The sequence below is a fragment of the Haliaeetus albicilla genome, chromosome 17 (assembly GCF_947461875.1).
Source record: "Haliaeetus albicilla chromosome 17, bHalAlb1.1, whole genome shotgun sequence".
Classification (NCBI taxonomy): domain Eukaryota; kingdom Metazoa; phylum Chordata; class Aves; order Accipitriformes; family Accipitridae; genus Haliaeetus; species Haliaeetus albicilla.
This window is the reverse complement of record NC_091499.1, coordinates 17,598,162-17,610,835: the sequence shown is the minus strand read 5'-3', so window position 1 is coordinate 17,610,835 and position 12,674 is coordinate 17,598,162. Positions and strand designations below refer to the sequence as shown.

Genomic DNA, 12,674 nt, shown 5'->3' with positions numbered 1-12,674 from the left:
GCCAAGTTCTGCTGTTCTTTATGGCTTTACAAATGTACATTCACAACATCGGTGCCTTTTTTTCTGTTGGGACTCATCTGAACAGAAGAACTGAGATATGTTTGGAATTCTATTCATCTATATTTTGTGGTGCAAATTTATATGAAAGGAGTTGTACTAGTTGAACATCTACATATACCCACACCCTTTGATTAAGAATCTGTTCATTAGAAATAGATTTAAGATAAATCTAAATTAAATAAAAATGTCCACATGGGGGCATTGTATTGTTGCTGGTACTCCTGAAACTTTCAACAGAAACAAGGCAAAGATAACTCAATAGGCAAGCACGTTTTTCTTTTTTTTTTTACACTTCAGAGATTTGCTCTTAAGATAAATTATTCTGAAAGGTGGATATTAAGTATCTGTTCTTTTATTAAAAAATAATTTTACAATCCTTTAGATTACAAGTTTACCTTAATCACAACTAAATTAGAGTTTTATTCCACAAACATTTAGATTATTTTAGAATTTATTTTCCCTGCCTAAAGGCTTTTTTTTTTGTTTTGGAAGTTTCACCAAGTTAGCTTATTAATGGCAGATTAACGATCAAAATATAGAAAGTTAGATTTTGTTTGCTACCTGGATTTATTACAGAAATATTTGAATGGATTCCTACCATAAATTATAGCATGAATTTTTTTTTGCTGCCTTATTTATGTGCAATACTTCAGAAGGCAAACAAGCATTACTTTGTAGGATTAAAACAAGTTTTTATTAGTCTTTCATCCACTTTAGCCATAATCTATTAAAGACAAAAAAAACCATAACTGTTCTTCATATTAAACTGTATCTTAATACAAAGTAATTTCTCAATCCATTTTTAGATTTTTTTTCTACAAAATCTAGGTGGTTCTATATTCTTACAAATTGAAAAGGGGCCTGCACAGAATTACTCCCTTATTTCTATTCTGAACTTCTAAAGTCTTAACAAAACTTCAACAAGAATCTATTTTCTGCTATGACCCCTTGACGCAGTTTTCCTTATGGTTGCTTTGGAAACATTATGATCGTTTCATCAATTCAACTTATGGAGCTCTTTGTGTGTGAATTTGTATATCAGTTCTCATCAAAACTTGGTAAACTTGTTTTTTACCTTTTTTTATTTTTGTAAGGTAGGTGATGATTTTCGTGTTTCCTCAGTAAATGAAACTTCTGTCACAGTAAATAAAGAAAAAAAGCTGTTAAATTCTAATAGTCTCTAAAAGTGAATAGCTGTCTTTTAAATTGAACCATCAACACTCCAAAACTGCTTCTCCATCATCGCACAGTATTTTAGTAAGCTATTCAGAAGAAGACTATAGAAACTTATAGGCATAGCTGTAATTGGTACAAAAATCAGCTGCCAAAAAATTCCATTCAAAGAATGGGAGTAGTCAAATAAAATCAGAATATTAAAAATTTGAATACCATACTTAACTGAAATACCTCACTTGGCTAAGATTTTATGGTTTTAAGACTGTTCCTTTATCTGGATACTTAGTTCTAGAACAACCTCATCACAGATTTTGCACTTACCTTTACAAGAGAAAGAAGATATGTTTTGGTAGTCGTGAGATATGACATCATCTTGATCTTTAATGGCTGCAGTGTTCAGTGCTGGGAGCCCTTAAGTTCAGTAAAAGCATGTGAGCCATATCCCAGTAGAAAATTCTTATTATATTGTTAGAAGCAAAGGACTATAAACATACCCAGACAGAGCAAGTAAGCCTTACTACAGCCAGGAGTCCTGCAGAAATACAGAATAATGCTACTAGTATTAATTAGCCAAGTCATATATCAGACATGCAGGTTTAGGGCAATGGTTGCCCAAAATACACGTATGTGTCAGTTCTTAAGAGCTCCCCAGAGTTCTTGAGAATCATTATTGGAGAGCGTGTTGTGTCGCCTGTTCCCACATTGCCCTTCTTTCCCCATGCAGCTTTGTCACAGGACTCTCAAAGACTAAGATGCTGTTACAATTGATAATAAAATTTCTGAGCTTTGAACTTTATCGCCTTCCTTACTTCTTCTTTCGTCTCTTAAATTCTTCTAAACCCTGATGAAGTAATAGTCTCACTCTATTTTTTCAAAATGTCACCTGCAGTGACCTGTGTCCTTTCAGTTTCACTGCTCCAGTTCCCAGTGAAGCAGCTAGTGAAATTCAAATGTTATGAAAATGAATGACAGTGTCTTTACTGTCCATCTAGTTATCTATTGTGCAGCTGTGTCAAAAAAGAAACAAAAGCACCTTAGTTCTATTGTTAGTACATATTTTTGTCTTCAAAAGCCAGTACAGACTGTTTTCCAACACATACACAATAATGAATTATGCTGAAAAGAATGTGTGCTGTGTGAATCAATACCAGATTCCTGTAGCATTAAAATTGCCATTAGAAGCACCTATGCGCTTTGTGTTTTTTCCTATTAACTAAAGTTTAGGAATAATTCCAACTTTTTTTCATCTTCATACTGGTTTTGTATCTTATCACAGTCCTCATCAGAAACATCAGAAATCTATGTTCATTTTATAGTGTCTTCCATACTCCTTTACTATGCATTTTTCTTCTTTTCCTAGATATTTAAGTAAAATCTATTGGCACAAGTCATTTATTCTGACAAAAAAACCAAAAATTCTTAACGGAACATCCCACCTAGCTATGACTCGTGGCTGGCATTGCAAAATAAGGTACACAACAAAGCAAACAAAAATCTAGGATGGAATAAAGTGTTGCCAGATGGCATGGGAATCATCAAGAGACAGCTCTATTTATGTTGTTCTTATTTCACCTGTAGCGATGACTAGATCTACAGCCCTCTGAATCCACTTACTGTATCTTTCTAGAGGAGAGGGGGAGAGGAGGAAAGAGCAATGTCACAATTCAGTGTCCAATTTTTCCTGGGAGAATGTTTTTGACTGAAAAATGAACAGTGGATAGCAAAAGACAGTCCTCTATACAGAATCTAAAGACATAAGTACAAGGAGGAAAAAGGAGGAGTCCTTTTTTAGGAGCCTAGAGGAAACCCTGGGAGTTCAGTCTATTTATAAACAGTTGGGGCACTAGCTTCAGTTGCATTTGTATCATGTCCATTTATATTATATGTACCATAAGAAAACTCTTACTGAAACATAATCTTTAAGCAGGCTGATCTAATTAGAAATATTATATTGCTCTTACCTCTGATTTCTATATTTCTGTATTCCTTCATAAGTCTACATCATTTGGAAATATATCTGAGACACCTAGCAAATCTAGAGAACCTCATTAAAACTATAATAAAGCTATTTTTTCTACTCTTAAAGGTACACGGCACTGTTGGAGAGCCCTGGTGGATTTGGGTGGAAGACCCTACTAATGATCACATCTATCATTCAGAGTACTTCATTATTCAGAAAAAACAGGTAATGGATTTTATTCAGAATGTCGTAGCAAGACAAAAATAAAGTTAGTGAGATGCAGATTTTGTAAGGCCAAACAGTATTTTGACCTAAGCAGATTTTCAAATCAGTAGCACAGCTTTCAGTTTCAGATGTATGTGATAACCTTGGACTTCCACAAAGGTGTTTTCTAATCTCAGATGTCCCTCTTTCTCCTTCTCCTTTGGTGGGACAGTTATTTCCAGGTGAAAAAAATAAGACTGTAATGGTTTTGTCAGTTAAAGAAAAGACAAAGCGCCAGCCGTATTTTTATCTTTTGAAGTCCATGGAAACAAAATCCATTCCTAGTGGTGAAATATTTTATAAAGATGTGAACGTTTTGCACATGGAGTTGCACACATACTTTGTTGCTTTGTGTTGATAATGCTTATGGAAGTGAGACAAACTGCGTTTTTTCAAGTTACTGATTTGTTAGTGTAGTAATTATTCTCTACGCATTTGCTTTAGGTCATGACTAAAGAACCTCAACTGCTGGTGTTCACAATCCCGATTTTTGAACCTCTTCCTTCTCAATATTACATTCGAGCTGTGTCCGATAGATGGTTAGGAGCAGAGGCTGTATGTATCATAAATTTTCAACATTTGATTCTTCCAGAGAGACATCCACCCCACACAGGTAACTTCAAATTTGATCTTTTTAATTCATCTTGCTCATACTGATTTTCCTTATGATAGTGCAATAAATCTCTTAACTTCTGCTTCATTGTAGAAAAGTATATGGAATTCCACTTTGTGATATATTTGTATTATTGAGACCATTTTTTCACTAACTTTAAAGCTGTCTAAAATTTTAAATTCCTGAACAAAAAGCAGCTCATTTCATCTCAACGTAATACCAGCCTTTTAGTTACTCCAGATTCTCTATAAAACATAGGAAAATTGAAAATGTCATATAAAACTAAGCAAATCTCTGTTACAGTATGCCTTATCTTAGTGCTTGTAAGTATTACATTTCTTCTGGACTGGTTAAAAATAATCTTAAAGTGGATGATTGTATTACAAATGGCATTCAGCAAAGAAAAAACAAACACAGTCAAAATTTTGAAAATATGAAACAGTTTACTATTTTTACTAAAATAAATTCACGATAGCAAGCACTGTTACAGTACCAAACATCACATTTCAACTCTGCGCTGCTGATCAAGTCATGGCCTTCCCCTCCCCCTCCTTTTTTAACACTTGGCACAGAAGCATATGTTTGTGTTTTGCTGCTTTTTTTCTGGATACATAAATTGCTTTATACATTCATTGTGCCTGATGTCATTGTAAAACCTTTCCACTGTAATTACATTTGGCTCATCTAGCAGTCTGAAGTGAGTGCCTTCAGAAATACTCAGTTCTCATACGGTGTTGTCCTTTGGCGTGCATAAATTCACATGTGTTTGTGAAGTGTTTAGCTATTGTTATACTGTACCTACGCTGTCTGGAAAAGCATGTGTAACCTTTTTATCTAATTGACTGATCACTGACTACTATTCAGAAGAAACAGAAAGATATTTACACATCACCAGTTATGGAGCCTCTAGGATTTATGGTAATTGATTTCAATTCCCATCTGGTTCCCACTCAACAATGAAGTACGTAGAGGCCCTGCTAAGCAAAAAACCCTTCTTTCTCCTCAACAGAGCCCAAGAAATCACAGTTTCAGTGGAAATGATAAAACAGCCATAAGGTATCACTGAAAAGCATGTGAAGAATATTAGGCATCATTGTCTCAGTACATTTTATGACTCCCATATCATACCTTAATGTGAAGCACCCTGAAAAGACAATGAGACCTCCAGCCACCAAAAAAAAAACCAAACCAAAAAAACCCCCAAACTTCAAAGCAAGCATCTGCATAGCAGAATCACTGCAGTCTCCTTAATTTGGTAGGATTCCAATTCCAATCTGGTTATATATATCATCTTCCAAATTCCACAATCTCTAATTGTTTGGATAGCAGATGCCCTCAAGATATATTGAGGATCATATATTGAAAGTCTGTTTGTTTGTTTATTAAGATTATATCTTTAATTACACGTTTAAAGGATTAGATGCAAAATTTAGTTGTACTCCTCTGATTTGTATTACTCGGTCAACTTAGGAACTCCAAAGGATCCTTCCTTAAATAGATTTTTTTCCTAGAATCTGAAATACACAGACTGTGCTGTCCTCCAACTCTGCATTCTGTTATCATAAGAAGCTGGACATACATATAATCTAATATAGTGAGCTTAGAATTTACTACAACTGGGTAGAAAGGAAACAGCTTTAATAAAAAGATTAATTTATGCAAATGGCTGGTTCACAGCTATCAGAATACTAACAGTACTTGCAGAAATACTTCAGAGCTATAAAATCAATTTTTCGTTATTCCTCATCAAAGTTCACAATGACCCAAATGTGGACTCTGTGTCATATGAGATATTAAGTAAAACAGTTTCCAGTGTAAGTTGTTTTCCACTAAAGTATTGGTTAATATATTTATCTTCATAATAAACTGTGTTATGTCATGGCATCTCTTGTCGTGCACTTATGATTATTTTGTGGTTTTAGAGCTTCTGGATCTTCAGCCTTTGCCTGTCACAGCCTTGGGACATCGGGAATATGAAGTCCTATACAAATTCACACACTTCAACCCTATTCAGACCCAGATATTTCATACGCTTTATCACACAGACTGTAATGTTCTTCTTGGAGCACCTACAGGTTCTGGAAAAACTGTTGCAGCTGAGTTAGCCATCTTTAGAGTTTTTAACAAGTATCCCACATCAAAGGTTTGTAAAATAGGTTTACCGGAATCATTTTGTGTAGGCATGTTTTCAGCAATACAAAAGCCTAGAAAAAGACTAGGGCAAACTGAATTTTGCTTTATCCAATTTATACCTGTCTGGATGCAAAATGGTACTGCATTAGGTACATTATGCTTTTATTTCAACTTTATATATTAATCAGTGTACAACTAGAGTTAAATCTAAAAACATGACATACAGGCATGCTGGATTTCCTTTTCTGTACTTACCTGCATTTCTGGCTTTAATCTCATTCTACTAGCAGTAGTACTGTTTTATAGCTATTAGTTCTCCAGATGAATACAACTAGCCCAGTCTCTCTCTTATTTAAACAAAAACGTTGCAATTAATTACTACAAGCCAATTTTCTGTTCCAACTTGCCCCTGTGTTTTATTTCTCAAATTGCCTAAAAGCTGAACAACTCAGCTTTTGGAGTTTTGTTTTCAAACTGAATATAAATCTGTATCTTGATTTAGCCATCTTGTCTTAGTTAACCACATTTTAGCTTTAAAGTCTTTGGAAAAAATATTTTTATATGAATGTGAGATTTAACCAAAGAATAACCTTTGAAATTAACAGAAATCATGTACATAAATTCCCTATTCATCTTTGAAATTTCAGTATCTTCATGTAATTTGTTAGTCCAAGTGAGGTAAACAAGACATTCATACATTTTCAGCTTATCTATTAGACATATAAAATAGCCAATTCTCAAAGGAATATATCTTCTAGGTTTTAATAAAGCTGAAAACCTGGCTATACATTTTAAAGAATGGATGTGAATTCTTCATGTAGCAGTTTCTTCATGTTCAAAAGCTTCAGAATATTTAACCATAAATCTGTAAATAAATATTGTTTCTACATGTCAGAGTATTCCCTCCTGCACAGCAGGCTACTTTGAGGAAAATATTGTGACAGTTTGCTTAAAATAATCAGCTTTTTAACTTAATTGGTAATGTTTTAATGTTTTAATAGTTTAATGACATAACTAGAAATCAGGTAAGATATTGCTTGCTGGAAATTCTGATTATTTCTGTTCTGGAATGTTAGCTTGCAGATTTTATAGTCCTGGCAAAAAATGGCATTATTTATATAAGTGGGGTTTGATATTAAATAGTGTGATAAATACTTCCATTTCAAGAAACTATTCTTTCTCTTTCTTAATGTATTTGCTTGTTAATGGCTAAGGAAACAAAGCAGTATTTTCAAGTGTTAAGTCTTCTAAATATAATCCTGTTGTAGGTCATTTAAGGAACCCAGGCCTTAATCATTTTATAGATAATGAGTATGTTCAAATCTCACAAGTATTAAATAATTTTTTTCCTTGCAGGTACACTTTAATAAAGGTTTCTTGTTTAACTTCTGTTTTTGTGACTTTTCTTTTGCAGGCAGTGTATATTGCACCCTTAAAAGCACTCGTTCGTGAAAGAATTGAGGACTGGAAAGTTAGGATTGAAGAAAAACTTGGTAAAAAGTATGTTTCTCCTTACCTAATCAGAGAAATTAGAAGCAAAAGAGCAGCCCATCAAGTATGAATAAAATCTACAGAATACTTTTGAGTATTTCAAAATAGGTTTTCATTGTATACTATCCTTCAAATTTCTAGTACTTATAAAAAATGCTATCAATAGTCATTGCGATAGCAAAATCAAAACTAAAAAAGGGATACACTTTGATACCCAGCTATTTTCATTCTCATTACTTGCCAGTTTAACAAATATGAAGTTCAGATTTCTCTATGCAGTATCCTTGGAAATTGAAATTGCAAGCCAAAATAAGCTTTCTTTAGAAACCTCAGCTATAAGGAACTCATAGGAGTTGCATGAACTGTATACTACTGTTCATGTATTGTCCTTCATATATATATAAATTAGATATAATTTTATTCCTTGGTAACATTAATTTCTTGATGATCTTCTCAGGTATTGGAGTTCAGCCATTACTTTATGACATATAAGGTATATCAGTCATGTTGATGCTTTCCAAAATTATACCTTCTTGAGTTAAAACTTATATCCATAGGATGGATTATTTAGGGCCTTTTCCTTTCCTATATATAGCTTTTTTTGTAAGTTAAAGCTCAAAGCACACCACAGGTTTCAAAAGAAAGAGGTGCTACTCTATGTACCTGAAATTACCAGTGAGATTCCCGCTATTACCATAGCAGTGACTTATTAATTGGCAATTTATTTTTTTTTTGCTATTTTAATAGCCTATGAGGATAAATTATTTGCTTCATAATTTTAAAATATTGTCAGGTAATATTTCCATTTTGAAATTTACTCTATTACTTGTGACTGAAATTTTGAACAGAAGATATACATTACTTAGAGGAATTTTTATTAGATGTTCAAGTGAATGTAGAATGTGTCATAGAAATGTAAAAAATCCATTATATTCAGTCTAAAATGATGGATCATCTTAAATGCTATTTGTAGAACTTGAAAGGATAATAAGGCAAACAATTGGAAAAACTCTGCTATCTTCCCAAAAAATTACCTCAGGATAATTTCTGCTGCAGTCTTAATGGAACTTCACCAACAAATGCAGATACACTGCAATCTAGCCTTGTTATTCAAACCAGAGATCTATACATAACAGTAGGCAGCAACTTGGTAGATTCCTAGAAAGCTTTCATCCTGGCTATGACAGGATGTTATGATTCACATTATATCATACTAATATTCTTATATTATCTTCATTTTGAAAAATTAATCATAGATGGTTTGGGACTCTCATTCACCCTCTTCTTTTTAAATGGTTTTGCTAAGGAATGGTATTTACTAGGAAAACAGACAGGTTTATTTACTTAAAACAATTTTGAAAATCCTGTTAGAAGTATTTGACCAGAAACAAAATGGCTTTGTTTAATTTTGTTTCTTCTCTCTTTTAAGACTTAATGTTTAGGAGTTAATATTTGAACATTAAGATGTTCTAAACCTTTGTAAAGCCAAGCCACCATCTTTCTTACAGGGTTGTAGAGTTGACAGGAGATGTGACTCCTGATATGAGAGCTATTGCCCAAGCTGACCTGATTGTTACTACCCCAGAGAAGTGGGATGGTGTCAGCAGAAGCTGGCAGAACAGAAGCTATGTTCAGAAGGTTTCCATTCTTATCATAGATGAGATCCATCTGCTGGGTGAGCATGTTTTGTTGTTTTTAATCAGAATTGTTGCTAAATTTGAAGAAGTGTGCTGGTACTTATGACGTGAATATACTTTCTGACATCTGAACCTTTTCTTTTTCTCTGTTTTTCAATGGCCTTTTCATTTACTAGGCGATGAGAGAGGCCCGGTATTGGAAGTCATTGTGTCTCGAACAAACTTCATCTCATCTCACACAGAGAAGCCTGTAAGAGTAGTTGGTTTATCCACTGCTTTAGCAAATGCCAGAGACCTTGCTGACTGGCTAAATATTAATCAGGTATGAAAAATGTTTCAGAAGATGGATATGTATTTGTGCTGCAGAAAAACAAAATAGCAGTTTATAGGATAATTCAAGGTCAAACTTGAAAGAAAATGTTTTCTTGTAGATGGGTCTGTTCAACTTCCGTCCATCAGTACGCCCAGTTCCTCTGGAGGTGCACATTCAGGGCTTTCCCGGCCAGCATTACTGTCCTCGCATGGCTAGCATGAACAAACCTGCATTTCAGGGTAAGCAACAGGCTCCTAGACCTTTTCATTCTTTCTGTAAAAGAAAAAAAGACTTTGAGCACTTTACACAGTTCATTTGCAGCACATTTACAACATGTGTTACTGTATGTACTCTTGGCATGTATAGGGGGAATCTGCTCTGCTAATGGCTCAAAGCTATTTGTCTGAAACATAAAGTTTGCTGCAAATGCAACATATAACAGAGGAATGTAATGTATTTAGACCAGAAGAATAAAATTAGTGCTAATGAAGGGGAAATAAAATGTGTTTTCTCTTAGTGTTTGACACCATAAAGAAACATTTGTGTGAAAATATTTGAAATTTAGAAAGTAATAAAATCATTCATATTATTAATCTGCTGAGGTATTTTCATATGGACCACTGTATGTAAGCATTAAAAAAATTGTGAACAGAAGTTGCAAGTCAGGCTAACCTCCTATAATTCTAGTTTCAAAGCAATAACCATAAAATTCAAAATTTGTAGTGCATCCAGAAAGGCTTCTGTTTTCAATTTTTTATTCTTAACAAAGCTGGCAAGCAGGATAGATTTAAGAAAAACTCTCGTATTTTATTTGAACATGTTTTGTTTCGGTTACATAAGGAATATTTATTATATCAATTAAAAATAACCTCCAAAATAAATTTTGTAATGTGAACTGCTGTTGATTGTGAGGTGACATTTGTGAGGTGACTTTTTAGCTACTTTAATTAGCCTTATGACAGAAGCAAAGTATTGATTGTGGACTAGAGACCAATCTTGACAGCTCAGATTATTTACACCTCCACAAGAGCATTGTACAAAAACACTAATGAACAATAAATCTGTCTTGGGCTGTTCTGCCACACCTGTTCCTGAAGCAACAAAAATCCATTAGATGCTGGGCTTTTAAAATATATAGATATATTGGCATATATAGTTGTAAGGTATAAATACACATGAATTATCCTATTTCAATAATATCACAACTGTATAGTGTGTGTATATGCAGGAGCACATGCTCAGTAGTATTCATGAACTGGGGAACAATATGTGATGGTGGATAGTATGAAGTAGTTTTCAGAAATTAACAGTGCATAAATTTAATTGCTAGAATGAGAATTACTTAAAAAAACACACAAATGGATTTAAGCGATTTAGAGTATTTGAAATTCTACATACAACTGTTTATACTTCTAGTGCTTGTTGATGTTAAAAAATCTGTACACGTGATTTATTGAGGGCTTTTTTCCCCACTTGTTTGACGTGATATAGTCAAGGTTATATTAGCATTTCCACGGCAATACTTATTCCTGAGACCATAAAAATTTCTCTGCAACCTGAAATTTTTCAAGCATGGCCTGAGCAAGAAAATGCTTTTTTTAAAAGTAGTAAAACATAATTAGTTTAAATATATCAGACTAATTAGTAAACAACAGAAACAAACTTCTTTTGTACCATAATGCCCACTTTCACAGCAGCTATTGAAAAGTCACTTTCTACCCTTTTTACTTTTTCTAGTTTTGGTAGATTGAAGTGATCCTTTGCAGGCAGACATGAGTTTATGCAGTCTGAGCTCTCAGAAAGCAAGTTTTGGACCTTGATGGCACTTAGCCTGAGACAACATATCCCAATAGGGTAGAAAAAAGCATAACATACTTATTAGGCTGAGATAGAGAAATTCACAAGCTTTGATGTCTAGAAAGCTTGTCCAGGTTTTGTGGTGTTTTGGTGGGTTTTTTTTCCTAACCTCTTCTCTTAATTAGCTCACAGTGATCACTGAAGTAGCAGGGCAAATTAACTCAGACTCAGCTAAGTGTAGTTACATGATCTTTGATTCAGAGATGGTGTATGCTCACCTCAGTTCTATCTGGCAGAATAGAGACCAAGTATACATACCTGTATATCACCTGTGGAGAGGTGTATCAGCTGTCTAGGTATTGCAAAGAGAAACTCTATAATTTTTGTCATTAAAGGGCCTAATTCTCAAATTCTTTTTTCCTCAACAGCAATTCGGAGTCATTCTCCAGCCAAGCCTGTTCTTATTTTTGTGTCATCCAGACGTCAGACAAGGCTTACTGCCTTAGATCTGATAGCTTTCCTAGCCACCGAGGATGATCCCAAACAATGGCTGAAGATGGATGAAAGAGAGGTAGAATCATTTAACCCGCATTATTTGTGCTCTGCTTCTATTTTATTGAAGTTTGTTTGAAAAGAAAATACATCTAAAAGAAAAGAGTCATTTGAGGGTAGATCTTGAAACAGTTATGCATATGCTAAATTTCAATATGTGTTAAAACTGGTGTCAGCATTAAGACTATATAAGCCTCTTTGCACGATCTGAACTTTCGAACACAAACTCTTTTATCTTTGTTTTTCCTGCATATCTATTATTAATGCTACTTCCATTGTCCCAGACAACATATATCACATGGTATAAGTCTTTGATACAAAGATAAGACAAAGAATAAAAGAAAGAGGACTAGTGTTCTCCAAAGTTTACAGCTGGGAATCTGTGACATATAGATGTTGAGCTGGAATTTAAACCAAATCTCTTTCAGTGTTTTAGGAGCAAAATCATCCTTCTCATGAGATAACTATGTTTAGAGGGTTATCTATATGCATATATATCTGTGTGTATATATATGTGTATGCATATACATGTGTCTATCCATCTATATTCTTATAGATATATGTATATAGATAGATGTACTGCAGAATCAACCATTTAGGAATGGTTCAGTCTTGCATATCAATGAAATAAATCAATGTTTAAAATAAAAAATAAGATAGCTTCTGCCAGTATCTTTG

At 33.9% G+C, this 12,674-nt stretch overlaps 1 protein-coding gene across 1 annotated transcript in view; it reads left to right on the top strand.

Annotated features, from left to right (window-relative positions):
• Positions 1-12,674, top strand: part of ASCC3 (activating signal cointegrator 1 complex subunit 3) — a 283,091-nt gene that overhangs the window by 203,003 nt on the left and 67,414 nt on the right. The window contains exons 23-30 of the mRNA XM_069804940.1: positions 3,323-3,421; positions 3,905-4,073; positions 5,996-6,216; positions 7,621-7,706; positions 9,206-9,372; positions 9,511-9,656; positions 9,766-9,886; positions 11,873-12,015. Of these exons, the coding sequence (XP_069661041.1) occupies positions 3,323-3,421; positions 3,905-4,073; positions 5,996-6,216; positions 7,621-7,706; positions 9,206-9,372; positions 9,511-9,656; positions 9,766-9,886; positions 11,873-12,015 (1,152 nt within the window). The remainder of the gene's footprint in view (positions 1-3,322; positions 3,422-3,904; positions 4,074-5,995; positions 6,217-7,620; positions 7,707-9,205; positions 9,373-9,510; positions 9,657-9,765; positions 9,887-11,872; positions 12,016-12,674) is intronic.